Source organism: Leucopleurus acutus, assembly GCF_964270905.1.
Source record: "Leucopleurus acutus genome assembly, chromosome: 3".
Lineage (NCBI taxonomy): Eukaryota > Metazoa > Chordata > Mammalia > Artiodactyla > Delphinidae > Leucopleurus > Leucopleurus acutus.
Genome location: NC_139145.1, coordinates 59,620,881 through 59,639,033, shown reverse-complemented (window position 1 = coordinate 59,639,033; position 18,153 = coordinate 59,620,881). Strand labels below are relative to the sequence as shown.

Sequence of the window (18,153 nt, the reverse complement as noted above, 5' to 3'; positions counted from 1 at the left end):
TCCCAGGTCTGACCACTTCTTCCCATTTCCACTGCTTCCAGCTTCATCCAAGATGATGCCATCTCTCACTCGACAGCTGCCCGCTTCTGACTGGTTTCTCTGCTTCTATTCCTCCACACCCTGTCCCCTCACCCAGTCTATCCTCTGCCCCAAAGCCACATTGATTTCCAACGATAAAGCAGATCATTTTACTCCTCTGCTTAAAAACCCACAATGGCATCCCCCTGCGATTCAAATACAACCAAAAGCCTTACCATGGTCCACGAGGCCCAGGGTCACCTGGTCCCTTCTTCTAGATCCCACCTGTAGTCTTCTTCCCCATGTCTGCTGTGCTCCAGAGGCACTGGCAGTCTTTCCATCCATCGAACAAGGCAGGCCCATCCACATCATCCTTAACTTGCTGTGCCCCCTGCCTCAAACACTCTCCCCCGATTGTTTGCAGGGCTGGCTGCTTCTCGTCAGGTTTTAGCCCAAATGTCACCTCATTGGACAAGGCTTCCCTGGCCACTTAGCTAGAGCAGCTCCTCACCCCGGCTAGGCGCCATCCCATTCCGTTTTATTTTCTGTGTAGCACTTACCCCCACCTGCTATCTTTCCTATTTGTTTGTTGTCTGTCTCACCCTGCACCAGGAGGGCAGGGACTCTGCATGCTAGATCGCCAGAGTCTGGCCAACTCTGGGGTTCAGTAGAGGTTTGTTGAGTTGGTGTGTGAATGAATATACAGACCACCTTTACAGACAGTCACATATTTACATATGCTCACACTTGCCTCCGCACCCACTGCTCATGCTCAACCCTTAACAACAAAGATGTTCCACTGCACCCCTCTGTGTGCTCACACCCTGCACTGAGAGACCCAACAAGGTGTAAACATGTCAACATAGACCCATAACAACATAGACACGCACACCTACAGATTCCCCCCCTGCACCCCCTGCCATGATCACACAGACACCACAGACTCGGCCCCTCTCCTCCCCACCCTGTCACAGCAGAGACACAGACATACTCTTACACACAGACTTTCAGCTCCATCTTCTGAGAATAGCTGATGGTGGCTAGGTGGCCGGGGAACCAGGGCCTCCCCAAATCTGCCACGAGAACAGTCTTTTCATAACTGCAGGCTCTGCACACATCTGGGGTCTGACCCCATCGAAGGCTCAACCCCTCTGAGACCCTGCATCTCTCCTGCTATATGTGTGGACCAGGGTGGAGCCTCCCAGCACAAAGCCAGAGAGCTGGGAAGACTGACCCCTCAAAGTCCCTCCCTGCCCAAGGCATCTTCCAGGGGCCAGAGGACAGTCAGGAGTGGGACGTGAGGTTCTGAGCTGGGAGGCAGGAGGGCAGGCACCCGAAGCCAGCCCACCGTGGACCCTCGCTGGTGTTGCCCACAAACACATGTGCCACCGTGGGGACAGATCGTGAAGGGAGTAACAGCCTCAAGCAGATGGCAAAGCCTGGCAGACAAACATGGGGCAGGCGGCAGAGACAAATGGGTGTTATCAGCTGCCAGCCTGGTGAAGAATGAAAAGCAATGGAAATGGAAATGGGAAAAGGAAGGAGGATTAAGGTCAAATTGAAAGGGATGCCTCTCTGCACAGTTCTCCAAACCAGGATTCTGTGGCTTTCAGACACCTGCTCTCCGAGGGCTCGTCTGGCCAACCCACTGGGTTGCACACAGCTCAGGGGTCCCACTCCCCTCAGAGTACCCTGGTGACTGGCCCCAGGCAAGGGGGCACTACTGTACACGGGGGCGCAGTCTGAACGCCAGGGTACTCTGCTGTTCATGAGCTTTTCTTGTCTCCCCCAAATCAATGTAGTTTATTACAGGACATCCTGATGGGGACAGGGGGATTTTTGAAATCATCCCTTTTCCATCTGGGGGGAAAGGAAACCAAACATCCAGCACACATGGTGTCAGAGGCTGTGGAGAGGGGCTGTGTGGATGGCGCTGACCGATACATAGAGGCTCCGTACCCTTTAGTTCAAATCCAAGGTGCTCTGATAGTGCAGAAGAAAGGAGGGTCAGAGAGGGGAAGGGATGGAGGGAGAGATACAGAGAGAGAGAGAGATGGGGGAGGGGGCGGGAGAGAGAGAGAGAAACGTTGGTCAGGACTCTTCAGACACCAGCAGCCAGCCTGTGAGGTGAAAGCGGGTTAGTGGTGTCCCCTCCCAGCCTCCTGAGCCCCTTCCCTGGCCCCCAGTCCCCAGGAGCCCTTGATTGGGGTAGAGAGAGGAAATGTTAGGATCAGCAGGCAGGGCAGGTTCTTTAGAGATGAGCTGTGGGGTTAGTACCTGGTGGGGAGGCAGAGGCGCAAGAGTCAGTTGGCAGATGTCCCCAGAGAGGAAAGGTGAGTGGGGGCAGGGGGCGGAGGAGTCCCCATCCTTCCCCTCCCAGCTCCAGTGCCAGGCCTTCGACCCTTTCGAGCAAGCTGCAGACAGCTTGCTCAGCCTGAGCTCATTCATGGGGCCCTTCTTTCTGTTCAGAACTAGGGCTTGGGGTACCCAGACCGGCCCCTTGTCACTGGCCTGCCCCCATGGGCCTCACTGGCCTGCCCATCTACTAAGAGCCAGGCATGGAGGCTCAGAGTTTGTGTGGCGCAGGACTGGGGAGGGGGAGAGGCCCCAGGCAGCAGGTCACTTCTCCACTTGACACCCCCAACACCCTAGAAACCTGCAGGGGCTAGGCCTCGGGTCCCAGCCTGATCACACGACTTAGGAAAGCAAACTGCAACTTGGAGAAAGAGACGAGTGGGTTCACCTGTAGAACACCTGTGCCCCCTAAATGGCAGCCAATTGCACTCTTTGAAGCTGGATCATGTTGTAAATGTGCAAATTCACGGGTCTTCGAGGTAGACACCCAGGCCATCGAAGGGTTGGATAAAAGGGCCCTGCCCAAGGGTCAGCTCTGTCACTGACCCACTGTGTGACCCCATAGTATCCCGCCTATCTGGCTCTCAATCTTTCATCAGTTAAATGGGGATCAGGCCTGGCCACGGGATCTCTGAGGTCTGCAACTCGGCTGTCCTTCAGAATCACCCAGACCAATGGAAACAGGCTCTGGGGTGGGAGCCCAGAAATCTCCCCAGTGCTTTTGAAAAGCTCACCTACCATTCTAAGGTAACAGCCAGCACCTGATTGCAGGCCTCGAGTCTCAGTTTTGTCCCTAGTTTGCTGTGTGCATGTGGGCAAGTCATACATAGTCTCTGTTTCCTCATCTGTCAAAAGTGCCTGTACACAGTGAGAGCAGAAACTAACACATTTAAAATCAACTAGACTCCAATAAAAGTTAAAAAAAAAAAAGACGGGCGAGGCGATATGCAAGGGCTTGCTCCACTGCCTCCGCACGTGCACAGCAAGTTCTGCTAGACCCAGGCAGGAGGTGGAATTGTGTTCTGATGTTCTCATCTCCTGCAGAGGGAGCGGAGCACGGGGACATGAGCAGGAAGTCCTGTGCACTGTCTAGCTCTGGATCTCTCCCCTGCTTCCTGATAGGGATTCCAGAGGGTTATGCAGTTGGAAAAGGGCAAGAGAGTAGGATGGCTCTGACTGAAAGAGCCTTGAGCAAGATCCTGGGGTTCTGACCCCCAGTTCCATGCAGAGACCACACCCCTGAAGCAAGAACCCCAGCTCTTCTAAACATGAGCCCTTCCGTGCACTCCTGTTAAATCTGAGGTTGCAGGTGATCTTGAATGTGGTTTCTTTGCAGTCTTACGCTTACTGCTTGGAGGTAGGAGTCACCATAAGCACAGCAAGTCCACTCCTCTCCCAGGGCCTCCCAGGGCTGGCCAACTGTGCTAAGCAGGCAGTACAAACTTGACAAACTGAAAGGGTCCTCGGGGGCAACTCTCACTGAGCAGTTAATCCTGTAGCCCCAGGGACCCTCCAGGCAGCTCGAAAGAGCTCACAATGTTTGGATATCCAGCCAGGTTCCCCACAGAGAACAGCCCAGCTTGACCCCAGCACCCCAGACACTAAGAGAACCACAGCACCCCCGACACTAAGAGAACCACTGCACTCCAGACACTAAGAGAACTGTGGTTCACAGAGCTGGTCTGGGCTCCACTTTTGGTGGTGTTTGTATTAGATAAGGCAGCTAGGGCCCAGTAGTGCTAGGACACTTTCCCAAGGTCACATAGCAAATTAGGAGGCGGAAGGGAGACTGGAGGCCAGGTCTCTGGTCTCTTGGGGCTAAGCCATGGCTATTCCTGCCCATTGAGTCCCTGGGAAGCCCTGACTGGCTAGTCCTCAGGACAGTGACCATCTGGAGAAGTGAGCAGGGCTCCCAAAGCCATTTAAGAGTTTTCTCCTGCATCACTCCTCTGGGAACCAAGTAACAGCGGCAGCAGCTTTTGGGACTCCTGACTGGCCTCCCCTTTGAGTCAAAGGCCAGTACTGTTTTGGGTGGACAGTGGTGGCTGGCAGGACTGGTGATGTCACTGAGAAGTCACTAAAAGGCAGCCCTGCTTCCCTCTCCCCGGGGATGGATTCTGACGGGCCTGCAGCCATGTCAGCCCCAGCAAAAAACAAAAACAAAGACACCCCAAAAACCCAAAATCAAAAAAACAGTCTCCTGCTCATCATATTCACTGCCTGCCACTCAGCCAGGATGGAGTGATACCACCGAGTCACAGGTGGGTCCTACCGAACAGAAATTTGCATACTGACCAGTAACCATGGCAGCCTGATGCTGGACTCCCAGCAGGGCCAGGCTTATCAGACAACAGACAGAGTCTTCATCCTGGACATGTCCTACGACACCTGGTCATAGGCACCTGGACAAGAAGGCCCTGATGTCGACCCCGGAGCATGTGCTTGTGTGCTTGTGTGTGTGTGAGCAGGTGTCAGCAGACGTGTATTTGTGTGCAAGTGCAGGCATGTGTTTGTGTGTGTGTGTGCAGGTGTGCGTGCTCTTGTATATGGTGGGTGTCCAGGTGTACAAGTTTTGAGTCTTGGGAAGTGGAGGGGCTGTCGAGGGAAGAAGGAGACGCTTTAAAGGGCTACTGCGGCTGCAGGCTCTGTTTCCGTGGCCTCCGCAAAAGGTAACCTGGTCTAGAGGCTGTCTGGGCAGAGGGGGAAGGTCAGACACTTTGCTCAGGATGTGCTGGGAGTCAGCCTCCAGGGGACTGATGCTGCCCCTCTGGCCTCCACTCTCACGCCAGCAGTAGCTGGAAGAGGAGCTCAACTGTGTTCAAACAACAGCAGGCCCTTGACTAAGCCCTTGGTGTGCATCACTTCACTTCATCCTCACAGCAACCCTAAAGGCATAAATGCCACTATCCCCATTTTACAGATGAGACAACAAAATCAGAGAGGTTAAATGAGGCCCCAGAACAGGAAGCTCAGCTGCTGGCAATTTTATTCAGGTCCATCTGAATCGAAGCCTGAACACTTAAGTTAGCATTTTTCACTCCTTTTTCAATAATTATCTGGTAGAGCAGTGCATGAAGTGCTCTGGGCAAAGTGCTTGGAGAGTACAAATCCTTTACCAAAAGGTACCAGCAAGGATCCCAGTAACACTAGGCAGAAAGGCTGCATTTCCAGGCTCCTTTCTGGGCTCCCGGGGCCCTGCTGACCCTCCCAGAAGATCTGAGCTGCAAGCTGAAGCAGCCCAGCTGGCAGAGAAGCTTGGACAGTGGCCGAGTGTTGGAGGCTCTGCTGCTCAGATTCAGGATGGGCTGGGACTCCCTGTCCAGAACAGTCCCATAAGCTAGGGGGGCTCTGGGCCTAAGGGGGAAAAGGAATAGGCCCTCCATTGCCTCTCTCCCCAGGTCCTCAGCCTCAGCTGGCTGCTTTGTCCTCCTGACCTACGGTCCTCCAATGGGGCTGGATCTGACTCTGCAATTCCTCCTGGAGCCTGGGCTCTGGAGAGTTCTGTTGGGCCACGTGCCCACAGGCTCTGTTCTTATCCCCATGGCCTTCCTCCCTGGCCTCCAGTGGGAGGGGCCTGAGGACAGGGCTGCCCCCAACACTCTATTAAGAGAGTTGACCACCTGGGATGACCAGCCCCGACCTCTCTGGCGCCTCTCCTCATCAAATCTTGGCTTCCAGGTTCCTGTGCAGGGAATGTCTAGGCTTTTGTGCTGTGGTCTGAGAAGGATCGGAAGGCTCCTTTCTCTACCCTGAGCCCCAAACCCCTTTTCTCTAAGGGCTACCTAAATGGTCCCCTGGGTCCCTCCCTCGGCCTCTTCATGCCCAGGCACCATCAATCTAGTTCTAATTCCTCATGGGACCCATCTGTCCTCCCTGGAGAGGAGGAGGTGGGTGGTGGGTCGAGCAGGGGCCTAGCGTGCTCTGGAGGACGGGGGACACGGTCCCGCCTTGCAGGCCAGTGGACCGCTGGGCCCCAAATGGAGTCCATGGCCAGCCTGTGGCCTTCTGCTCTGCTCCACCTCCACCTCATGGCACTTGAAGGCACTGCTCCCAGCCCCCAGTAAAACACGCCACAGTTAGGGCCTCATCCTTCAGCTCCAGGGGTCACAATTTTCTCGGCAGACTGTGCAAACCAGAAAGCTCCAACTTCAGAGATGGAAGAAAGGAAGGGAGTGAAGTCCTGGATGGGGACTGAGACCAGAGAGGGCCTGGAGAGAGTCACCAGTTACCCCTCGATTCCTTCTTCCCTCTATGCCTTAGTATTTGCGGCAACCCTTGCCCCTACTCCAACATCTAGCTGCACAGATGACTCTGGTCTTCACGGAAACCACTGCCCTGGGACCTGTTTTCCCTCAATCCGCCTTCCCCACTCTCCCCCATCACCCCAAATCAAACCAAAACAAACTCTGGCCAGATGGAAAGGCAGGCTTTCTGAGAACTTGCTTCTCTCTCTCAAACACACGAGCACACATGTGCACACACTCATTGCCCGGCCTCACCAACAGCCTGACATCCTCAGACAGGCTCTCAGAGGCAGGTGAGGGCTCTGCAAATGCTTCTTCCCATCCTGGCCAGGCTGCCTGACCCCAGTGGTGAAGAGGCCTGAGCCTGGCTCTGAGCAGCTGCAGAGAGAATTCAGTGTTACTGCGACCAGGCAGTAGAGCAACATGAGGCAGGGGGTGTATCAGTCTCCTCTGTGTGAAACCCAGCAGGACCCCGCAGGTGCTTCCCCAGGAAAGACCCCCCAGTGACCCCTGCCTCTTGTTTGTAGAAAAGCTTTAGCCTCCTAGGCCTTTCTCCTCGAGTTCCAAAGAGCAAATTTAATCAGAGAAGTGAGAAAATGCAGAAACAAAGGAAACAAAACAAGACAAAATAATAAGAGTTTAGCCATAAGACAAAGTCAAGGACCTTTGGTATATCCTTGAGTTGTTTTGCAGATACTAAAACCCCACCAGGTGTTAGAAGTTAACTACATGATGACCACCCCCAGCCCTAGGCTGATTGGAACCAGAAGGTTGATGATTGAGATTCCTGAAACACCCTGTTACCTCACCATCAACCAATCAGAGGACTGAGCATGAGCTGATCGTGCACCTCGTGACCCCACCCTCCCACAGTCCTTAAAAACCCTTCCCATGAGCCCCTTGTATTCTTTGCTTGACACCTTACGTACGACTAGCGCTGTTCTTTCTTTCACCTCCACCCGGTTTAGTAGGTTAGCTCTGCTGTGTGTTTGGCGTAGGGGACCCAAGTTTGGTTCAGTAACACGCACAGGCTTCTGATGAGGACTGAGAGGAGCCTAGGACAGCCCCCCGCATTTCCCGGCCCACCCCAATCTCTCTAAGCAAGGCCCCATCCTTCCCACGGGGTGGGGGGTAGGGTGGGGGAAGAACTGTCAGTTACCAGGGAAGGAAAGAAATAGAAGAAAGAGACATACTGGAGAAGTTGACCATTGCGAACTGCTGACACCTGTCCCCGGTGTATCCCACAGGACACCTACCAAAAGAAAGAAAACCAGAAAGAGAGAGCCAGGATAGCAAGACATAGGCATTGCAACACCCCGGCACAGGCTCCTGCCAATGCCAGCTGGGTTCCTTGCCACTGTTACCATTTGTACCGGCCTTGCCACTCTGCCCCTTACCTGCAGCCCTGAACTTTAAACCCAAGGATTAGGCCAAAAATGAAAAAGCAAAACAAAAGAACTAACAAACCAAAATACAAAAAAGAAACAAAACAGCCAAAGATCAAAACAACCAACACCCCTGGCCCTATGTCCTACAACGGGGTGAGGAGTGGGGGGGGACTGCACCCGGAAGCTTTCTAAGGAGCAGGGACTCGTGTTTGTATCTTCAAACATACTTTGCTTAGGATCTGGCATGTACAATCGCAAAGGCAGTTTCTCCAAACATCTCTGTCCGAAGAATCCGTTTGGACATCTGGAGAAGGAAAAGGGGAAAAATCACAGAACAAACTGGCATCATCCGCGAGGCTTAGGTTAGAAATCAAAGTGCACAGTGATGAATGAGAAAACCAAGTCGAGCGCTGGGGCACACTCGTTGCTGAAGGGGCTGGAGTCGGGGCTGGGTGGAGGGCTCGGAAATCTCCTTCACAATCTCTCTAATAGATGTGGCTCCAGGTGGTGGGGAAGCGGGGGAGGGGGAGGGAAGAAGATGATTTGGGGAAGCGGGGTGGGGAAGTTGGGAACTTACTGCCTAAAGGTCCTCATGGTTATTGAGACTTCCCTTCTGACCTGCCTGGGGCCCCGTGAAGCCAGGATTGTAGACCCTTCGTGCCAGGCAGTCAGTAGGCTGGGGGGCTGGGAGTCTTCTGGAATACCAAGTTCTGGGGAGACATTCCTTCCAAGCCCTACCAAAGGGTTCTGTCCAGGGCCCTGGGCAGGTTTTCTCATCCATGAAACAGACCCCAGAAAGCTCAAAGGAGAACTTGGGAATGCTGTTCCCAGACTGTGTGCCTCCAACAGAAGGGGCCTTGGAGATGTCTCATCTGTTCTTTCAAAGAGGGCTCTGTGGCCAAATAAGTTTAGGAAATCCATTCCCAGGCTTCCTTGTAGAGGTGCAGTGCACGCTAGCACATGAAAGGCTATGAAAAGTTTTGTAGGAGGAAAGAGCTGAACTTTCCAGTAGGTTCCAAATGTATTTGACCTTGGAAGTTGTTTTTTGAGGAATCCTTGTGAACATACGGTTTGGGGAAGGCTGCCCTAGAGCAATATACACGGGAAAAGCTTATGGGGAACAGGTGAGGGTGGAGAGAAGCCTGAATTACCAGCATCCCAAAGCTGGTGGGCTGAGGGCAGGCGTGGGGCCTCTGGCCTCAGGAGGCAAGAATCATGGTGGTGGGGTGGGGGCGGGGCTGCAGCCTGTTCCGCATCAGGGGGCCAACTGGCTGCCTGGGACACCTGCCCTTTCCCCACGACCTGCTCCTCCATCACTGCCTGGCTCTAGCGGGAGTTCATTCTCCCACGTTGCCTCCTGCAGAGAACCACCCACTCCCATCTCCCTGACCTTGTCCTTAACTTCCAAGGTCCACTTCCTTCTGCTCCCTGGCTGCCACTCTCCCCTCGAGTCCCTGTCTTGTAGATTTCTGGGAGACATGCCCAGCCCTTGTACTCTCTTCTGAATCCCAGCAAGGCCAGATACTTAAGCTTACAGACAGGGCCAGACTGACCCTCCCGCACCGCCCCCTACTCGAAGATGGGTCTATGCTCTTCTGCCTCTTCTAAATTAGGAAATTAGGTAAGCCCATCACCAGCGTCCCCTCAATAACAGGTCAGTGACGTTAATCAGTAAACTTCCCCAAGAGGTGAATGTACTCTACCTCTTAGCATTCTAGCGTATACCAACCATCAGCAGCCCCTTGAACTTATAGGGGGTGATGGCGATTGACTGTGATAGACCCTCACAAAAACCCTGTGGCCTCCAATCTAGCCTGGAGGATCGGGAGTGGTTGATGAGCAGATAGCTGGAGTCTCTCTGGGCCTTACTGTATCTCCCTCAGGGGAGGCAGGAGGCTGGTCCTTGTAGCCGGGGCAGTGTGTGTGCAGGTGTGCCTGGCTAATGAATGGTAGTGGAGGGGGGGAAGTGTGTCTGGAGGAGGGGGAGAGCCTGCACGTGAAGCTGATGCACGCTCATCCTGTTGAACAGGGTGGCTCGGAGGAGGAGGCTACAACTTTGTCAATACGCCCTTTTCTGACCCCTCGCCCTCGTCCCCAGTTATCCCAGCCCAGGAAAATGGAGGCAGTGGCTAAGGCTTTCCGACCAGCTCCACTCAGGCTCAGCCCTTCTTCCTCAGCTCTCGGAAACTGATTCCACTTGGAATGGGACTAGAGGCGCAGGAGTGACTTTTCAAGCAGCAGCATCGTTGGGGGTGGACGATAAAGACCCAGGACGTTGCCAATGACTCTTGCAATCAGGAATAAGAAAGAGATAGGCTTGACTGTGTCCAGTGTCTGAGATTAGCCCGGCTCCTGGAGACAGGAAAAACCTGTGTGTGTGTAAGAGAAAATGGGGGAGTGCAGGGGCAGGAGGGGACAGAGGGGAATTTATTCCCACTGCTGAGAGTCAGGATGCTTTCCTGTGGCTCTTGGAGACGGAGGGCAATTGAGCACATCCCTGCGTTCCCGGCCCCACACCCAGCCTGGACTACCCCGACTCTATCCTCGTATTATTCGTGGCCACAGAGTTGCACAGCTCCAGGTGGTGCTGTGGACACCGTGTACAACACGAACAAGCCCCCTGGAGTTGTGCCGTATAGTCCTAACCTTCCTGCCCTGGGAAAGTGCCCACTAGCTGAACAAAGGAGAAGGTGGGGGGGGGGGATGGGCACTGCACGGGGCCGGGATGACTAACACCTGAGCTGTTCCTCAGGCACTGGCTCCTTTCGCGGGGCTTTTGGACACTCCTGTTCTCTCGTTAGCCCTGCTTGTTGAGGATGAGCCACGTCCAGGAGGCTGGGGCTTCCCTAGAGAAGGCTCTGGGGGTGGGCCTACAGCCTCTCTACCCTGCTGCCAGGACCTGGTAACAGGGTACAGGCTACATTAGCCTATCAACCAGGAGCAGGGCCTGAATTTGGCGTGGGTGGCTGGCTGGTAGTGAGTTCCCACTCAAATAGGGATTGACCCCCTGAGTTTCAGGGACACGGGACAGATTAGGAGGAGCGGCAGGTAACAGGTTTCCCAGCCCTTCCCCCCAAGCTGTTATCCTTGACTACGGGAAGGTCTGTGCTCAGGGCTGGAGAAGAGCAGGGGTGAGAGAGGGGCAGAGAGGAGAGCCCACGGGCTGCATCTGGGGTGACAGAGAGGCTGGGACTCTGCCTCCCCGTTTTCCCACCCCACCTCCCGGGCCTCAGTGTCTCCTTTTGGTAGCCTGGGGATAATGCCATGTGTGCTGCCCTCACCCAGGGGAGAGGGAGGATGAAGGATGAGGGTGTGCCCCGGGCACTGGAGGGAGTGAAGGGTCTCTGGCCTCATGAGGGGTGTGGGTGGAGAGGATGAGCAGGCAGATGGGCATGGGATGGGGGAAATCACCTGGACATGGGAGCAGAGGGGATGGGGGGGTGAGCTGATGGGAGAGGGAGGCATGCCACTGGTATGTGCACAGGGCTGGAAAGAGAGTCTTGTTCTGTCATCATCCCCTGAACCAGTCCCCAAGAGTCCCGCACCAACCGTGCTCTATAAAAACACGGAGAGAAGAGGAGAAAGCAGCAAGAGGAAGTGCAGAGGCCCCTGTCTGGCCAGACAGGGGACGGCCACCTTGATTTGGACGCCCGTTTGCAAATCCCCCTAAGCTTTCCTTTTTTAAAACAAAATTCAGCATCAGTGACACTGTTTCTTTTGGCTCTGAATTCTAGAAAAACAGGAGGGACGGAGTGTGCCTGCTTTCCAACACTCCCCGCAGGGCTCTCAACCAATACACAACAACAAGTGTCAGAAAACCAGGAAGGAAAACTGATTTTTGTAGAAACTGGAATGAAACTGACCAGTCTAGTTTCATTATCCAAGCTAAGCGGAAATGCAAAAAAATCAAAATAAAAGTAAACAAACAGCACAAATGGTACGACGTGAGTTCCGTTTCCTAAGTTCTTTCCTTTTTATTCCATGCATTCCATTCAGGGTGTCATCAGGAACCCCAAGAGGCCTACCCTCCTTCCCTCCCAGCTCACCCACCCCCAGAATGGCCTCTGGGTTCTGCCCTGCCCCCCTCCCCCCTGCCCTTCTCCAGCACAGCTCTGAGGACCTGCCCTCCTGATTGCAATCCCCGCCAGGGATGCCCCTCTCCCCTGAGGGCTCAGGGCATCAGGGAAGTTGGCTCCAGGAGCCCTGGCTGGGGCTGACCCAGGACAGGCTGAGATGGGGAGGTGGTGGTTCTGGGTACCAAGCTCAGGTCCTAAGCAGTGAACCCCAGTTGCCCTGGTGGGGCGGGGAAACAGGACAGCATCTTCACAGTGGCTCAGGCTCCTGCCCTCTGCTCCTCTCAGATTTAGCTGGGCAGCACCCAGAAAGTCCTAGGGGTACAGCCTTGCTGGCAGGGGCCCCTGGGAATCCTATAGCTCACTACTCTTTCCCACACTAGACTCTGGCACTGGAGTCCTGGGTCCCATGGCCCTCCTCAGCCCCGACACCTGTCCCGGGTGGCTGAAACCTTTTCTGTCTGGAGCCAGTGACAATGCTGGATCCCTTCAAGGTTCTGGGATCCAAGGGGCTAGGGGAGAAGAGAGGCCTGGAGTGTATGTGTTTGTTGTGGGGGACAAGAAGAAGGGGTCCAGGGCTAGGCCATCTCTGTGAGGTATTCCAGAACACTTATGCATTTCTATAGATCTATTCCAAAGTGCTCAGAGCATTTTCAAGGCTAGAATGTTCCCCAGGGTCTGTGGCACTAATGTGGCAGCTTCCTAGAGGCAGAAAGAGAGAGGAAGGATGAGGGGCTGAGTCTGGACTGAGAACTTCCCTGGGGGACCTGCTGTTGCTTTTGGGACTGTCCCTTGAGATTCAGGATGGGGGAGGCCGGAAGGCGGATGGCAGCAGGTGACAGGTGGAGCCGAGGTGGATGCTGGCAAAGGAGGCCAGCTGGAGCAAGAGGCACAGGTGTGCCTGGCAGTCCAGGCTCAGCTCACCCAGCACTGAGGGGAGGGCGTGAAGGAGGTGTGGCCCCTCGTTATCACGCTGTGAGGTGGAGGGGTCTTTGGCCAAGGCTGTAGTCAGGAGGGAGATGCAGCTCTGGAGCTGGAGGCCAAAGGCAGGAAAGCCGGGAGGAGCGCTGAATCTGACCTTATCTGTGGAGAGGGCAAACGCCTCTCTCCGGGAATCCTCATCAGTACTCTGCTGGCCCTTGCCCAGATGCCACGGCAATGGGGCAGCTTTGGCACATCGCCAGCGCCCTAGGCTTGGGCTGCTTTGAAACCCAAAGTTGTGAACTAGGCCTCCCTCCCTCTACTCAGGATCCGGCCAGAACCTGTGCTGCCCTCACCAAGCTCCCCTACCTGTTCCTTGCTCACCTACCAGAGAATCTGTCAAGGGGGCAGTGGGGGCCCGGCTCCCAGAAGATGTGGCTGGGCCTGGGCAAGCCCTCCCTGATCACTGTGCTCCCACCTACCCTGTTTGCTAAGGGTGGGGAGCAGGGGGTCCTCAGCTCCTGGGAGTTTCTTCGGGGCAGCTCTTGGGGGGAGGCAGAGTCCCAACATGAGCTTTTCCTCAACCCTGACCTCCCCCACTCAGCCACACCCAGAGTGACGTCCTTGCTGGTAGCCCTTCACTCCCCAGAGAGGGGCTAGGGACTGAAGTGGCACAGGCGGCAGCCAGAGCATATCTGGGCACTGGGGTCCTGCTGGGCAGGGAGAAGAGCCAGGTCCTGAGGCGAGCACTGGGGGCAGAGCCCTCTTCTTCCCTCAAGGCTATAAGAGCAGAGCTCAGCTAGCAAGGGCTCTGGGACGTGTGCCCTACCTGACCCTGCCAGGTTCCTCACTGCTGGGGAAGATGCACCCTGGGCAATGTTCATCAGAACAAAGTTTGGAAAGTTGCTGAGAGATAGGGAGGGGACGAGAGAGAGAGAGAGAGAGAATCCAGTGCCCCGGGCATAGACTGGTCTAGCCATCTCCCAAGAAGGTGTTGGTGAAAGGGTGGACATTGGAAGATGGGGTGGGTAGGGGCCTGGGAAACTGGGACTGCAGAAGCCCTGAGCCCTTTAGAGCTTACATGTCCCTGTATTCCAGGAAAGGGCTAGGAAGTGGGGCAAACCTCCCTGTCTACACCCCCTGGAGACCCCTTACTAGTATCTTGAAGCTCACTCTTCCTAGAGCCCTCCACTTCTGCCCCAGCCTCTCTCCCCCTGCTCCTGCCCCCATGCCTGCCCCCACTGGTGACTTACTTGCAGGAGAGCTGGTTGATGCCCTCGATGTAGTAGCAGACGCCTCCGTTGACACAATAGGACTTGGCTGTCTCGTTGCACTTGCGGGCGTGCCCCGACCAGGATGATAGGGTAGTGCTCACTGGAGGTACGAGAGACACGTGCCGGTGACCCACCGAGACCACCTCTAGGCCCCAGGAATCACCTCCTTCATGGCCCATCTCAGAGCTGGACGATCAGAGACTGTAGGAATGGCTGGGGTGGGGGGAAGGTCTGGTGGTCCCTCCCAGGTCACCAACAAGGCCAAGGGGAGGTCACCGTGAGCTTGGACCATCTGCCCAGCACCACCTTGCACCCTCGCTCCAGGCAAACCTTCAAAGGCTGGGAAGATTTTCTTCTTTTGGAGGGGATGAGAGGCTAGCAGAAACTGCTCCATCTCTGGCATAAGGGCCCACCTCTGCTGCCTGCCTGCCTGCCTTTCTGGGGGCTCCGCTGCAGGTGGATGAGGCACCATGTCTTACGTGGGGGGCAAGTCACAGGGGTTCAGGGAGGAGACATTTATATCTGTCTGCACTGCTGGGGCTCTCATGGACCAGGGCATGATTACAGGGAGCTGGGCTTTGAGGGGAATGGCACCTTTTGGGCACTGTAATTTTCTGCGATCTAGGGACTTGCGGCGAGAACCCTAGCTTCCGTCTCTCCCCTCTTTGTCCCAGAGTTGGGCCAAGGTGCCCGGAAATGCTACAAAGGCCGCTATGCGCGTCTCCATAAGCATCCCGGGCCACCTTCATGTCCTCCCTCACCAGGCAGCCTCCACCTCCCCCACCCGGTCAGCTGTGGCCTCTGGAGGGAGCCTCCAGGCCTTGGACAGCCTAGGCCGTAAATCCGGGGCTTCACGTTGCTGGCGAGAGGGCTGGGGGACAGCTGGGATGTGGAAACTAGGTGACAGCAAGACTGGGCTTCAAGGCTGCTAACCCAGACGGCACACCTGCTGGATCAGATTCATTTGATCAGTGAAAATCACAAAAGCACTGCTCCCCAACGGGATGGCAGCCAGGAGCCTGGTTTCAAGTGAAAATTCTTGCCCCAAATTTCAGTCTTTATCTATTAGCTAACCTCTTAGGCTGTGTATCCATACTGGGCAGCTAGAAACCGGTTCCTGCTCCCCCCTCAGCTTCTGTGCCTCTGAGGGCCTCTCATGCCCACCCAGCGGTGGCCTCCTGACTGAGGTGGCCCGTCCTACCTTGGCCGGTCCTGTCTACTCAGGGGTACTGAGTCTCCACCATCCCCCGAAGTAAGTGGGGGGATGAGAGGAGGAGGAGGAGGGCCGGCACTTGGCGCCCTGAGTGTTTAGACGTGTGGGGAGACGGATGGAGCACGGGACTGGGAGTGTATACACAGCTCTGCCTCTGTATATGTCTGAGGAGCTTGCTGATAAAACCCAGCGGGTAGGGCCAGCTCCCACCTTCCCTCCACATCATGCCTGCTGCTGGTCTGGCATCCTCGAGCCCCACCCCTGCTGACGTCTCCCACCTCTGCTCAACCCCACACAAGGCTGGGACCCACATGCTTCTGGGTCAGTGAGACCCAGGGAACTAAGAAAGGGACAGAGAAGACAAACAGCTGAGGTGACCACGCCTGTGAGTTATAAAATCTCATTGCCGGGACGACCCTAGAGGTTGTCCTGCCCTTCAGTTACATTGCCAAGGAAGAGTGAGGAAAGAGCAGGGAAGGGCCTTCCAGAGTCCAGTGTGTGTTGTAACAAGGCCTCAGGGCTCCTAACATCTGGCTGAGCATTCTCACCAGGCACCTGGTCCCTCGTAGAAGAACACGTCAGCACCAAGGCTTGACGGGAAGACGAATGCAAACACGATGTGGACCACGGGCCCGAGTCCTCTCGTGGGCCTTGGCCAAGCCAGAGAAATCTCAGGGCAGCTTGATGCCCTCTGCAGCCAGGGGTGGAGGAAGCTGCCCAACGATGGGCTGCATGAGCAGCGGGCAGGAGCGAGGATGGTGGCAGGACCACAGCTGCATGCTTGGGCCTGTCTACACGCACATCTGTGCTCACTGAGGCCTTGGGAGGCAGAGGACGACTCCTGAGGGAAGACAGGGCCTCATCTTGGGATCCATGGCCTAGGGCTGCCAGAACCATGTCATCACGGGGACTAGGCTGGGGCCGCAGAAAGGTAAAAAGGGAGGGCAATGGGGGAGCCAGTTGTAGAAGGTGTGGAGGGAAGTGACCATAGGCCTTTCCACCTCACAAAGAAGTACCTTGAGGCCACCCCTGTGACGGCAGGGCCCTCCCAGCTCACGGCAGCCAACTCTGCTGGTGGTGAAGGCTCACGCCAGAAGCTTTCCACACTGAAGAGGTGCATTCGTGCTATTGCAGCACACGTGGGCTCCTAAGGCAACGCGTCACGCTGCCTCGTCAGCCTATTCGTATTTCTTCACTGTGTTCTCCCGTGTTTGGGGATGTGGAGATGACAGATGACCTCCGAGTGGGAGAATTTGGCCGCTCCCTGGATACCACCGCGGGGATGGCGCCGATCCACCCCAAACTCAGCTCCCACTCATCTGCCCCAGCCACTTGTTCCTCTAGCCTTGCTCATCTCGATGACTGGACAGCACAAACCAAAGGCCTAGAGGGCACCTTTGATTTCTGGTCCTTCTCTGTCCCCCTAGCCGTCCATCACCGAGGGCTGCCTTCCTACCTCCTCCTGAGGCTCTGTCCATGTCTCAATACCGCCTCTGTGGTCTCCTTCCTGGATGGCCACAATCGCCTCCTCACTGGTCTTTCTGCCCTCACTCCTGCCTTCATCTCTAACCTTTTCGCTTCACAGCTGCCGCCAAAGGGGTCTTTAAAATATGTAAATTGATCAGTCGCTTCCATTATCAAAACCCTCCAATGGCTTCCATCCATACTCATAATAAAGTCCCCCTCCCCCTCCCCAAGTCTAATCTGGGCCTAACCACCTCTCCCACTTCATGTCCTGTCCCTGTCTTGCAGCATATTCAGACTCCACTGGCTTAGTCCAGCTCCTCTAAGAGGCCACGAGCCTTCTTATCCAGGACTTTCAAAATATCAGTGTCTCAGAGAGGCTGCTCAGGCTCCTCCTTCATTCCTTCCCTTAGCTTTGTAACTTCTCCTTGTAGTGCTTATTCTAACAATTAAAGGACTAGTTATGCAATTACTAGCTGTCCAAAGCTTAGCTCCTCCACTAGAATGTAAGCTCCATTTGGGCAGAGGCCATGTCTGTCTGCTTCACTGGTGAACGCACCCCAGTGTCGAGCACAGCGCTTGACATGTAATAGGTGCTTAACGAATATTTACAAATATTTCTAATGAGCAAATGGACATCTGATTCTTGAGAGAAAGGTACCTTCTTCTACCATCCCAGGGTCTAGTCTGGTCTCCTCGGCCGATGATGATATCTTTTCTGTAGGTTAAAGCATTGTCTCTTACTAAAGGCAAATACTCCTGGAAGGTCGTTAGGGAAATGAAAATCAAAACCACCGTGAGATAGCACTTCACACGCCCTCAGGTGGCTGTATTTAAAAAAAAAAAAAAAGATGGATAATAACAAGGGGTGGTGAAGATGTGGAGAAATGGGAACCCCCCGTACTTTGCTGGTGAGAATGTAAAATGGCGCAGCCATTTTGAAACACAGCTGGTCATTCTTCAAAAAATTAAACATAGTTACTACATGACCCAGCAATTCAACTCCTAGGTGTATACCCAAGAGAACTGAAAACGTATGTCCACACAAAAACCTGGACACAAATGTTATAGCAGCATTTTTCATAATAGTCCAAATGTGGAAACAACTAGAATGATGCAACAACCTCAGCTGATGAATATATAAACAATGTGGTAGACCCAGGCAATGGAATTATTATCCAGCCACGAAAAGGAAAGAAGTAC

The 18,153-nt window shown here is 54.8% G+C and overlaps 1 protein-coding gene across 1 annotated transcript in view; it reads right to left on the bottom strand.

The window, feature by feature from the left end:
- NRG2 (neuregulin 2) overlaps positions 1–18,153 on the bottom strand; it is a 179,017-nt gene that overhangs the window by 9,733 nt on the left and 151,131 nt on the right. The window contains exons 4-5 of the mRNA XM_082836860.1: positions 14,253–14,373; positions 8,233–8,309 (exon numbers count right to left, since the gene is read on the bottom strand). Coding sequence (XP_082692986.1) covers positions 8,233–8,309; positions 14,253–14,373 — 198 coding nt within the window. The remainder of the gene's footprint in view (positions 1–8,232; positions 8,310–14,252; positions 14,374–18,153) is intronic.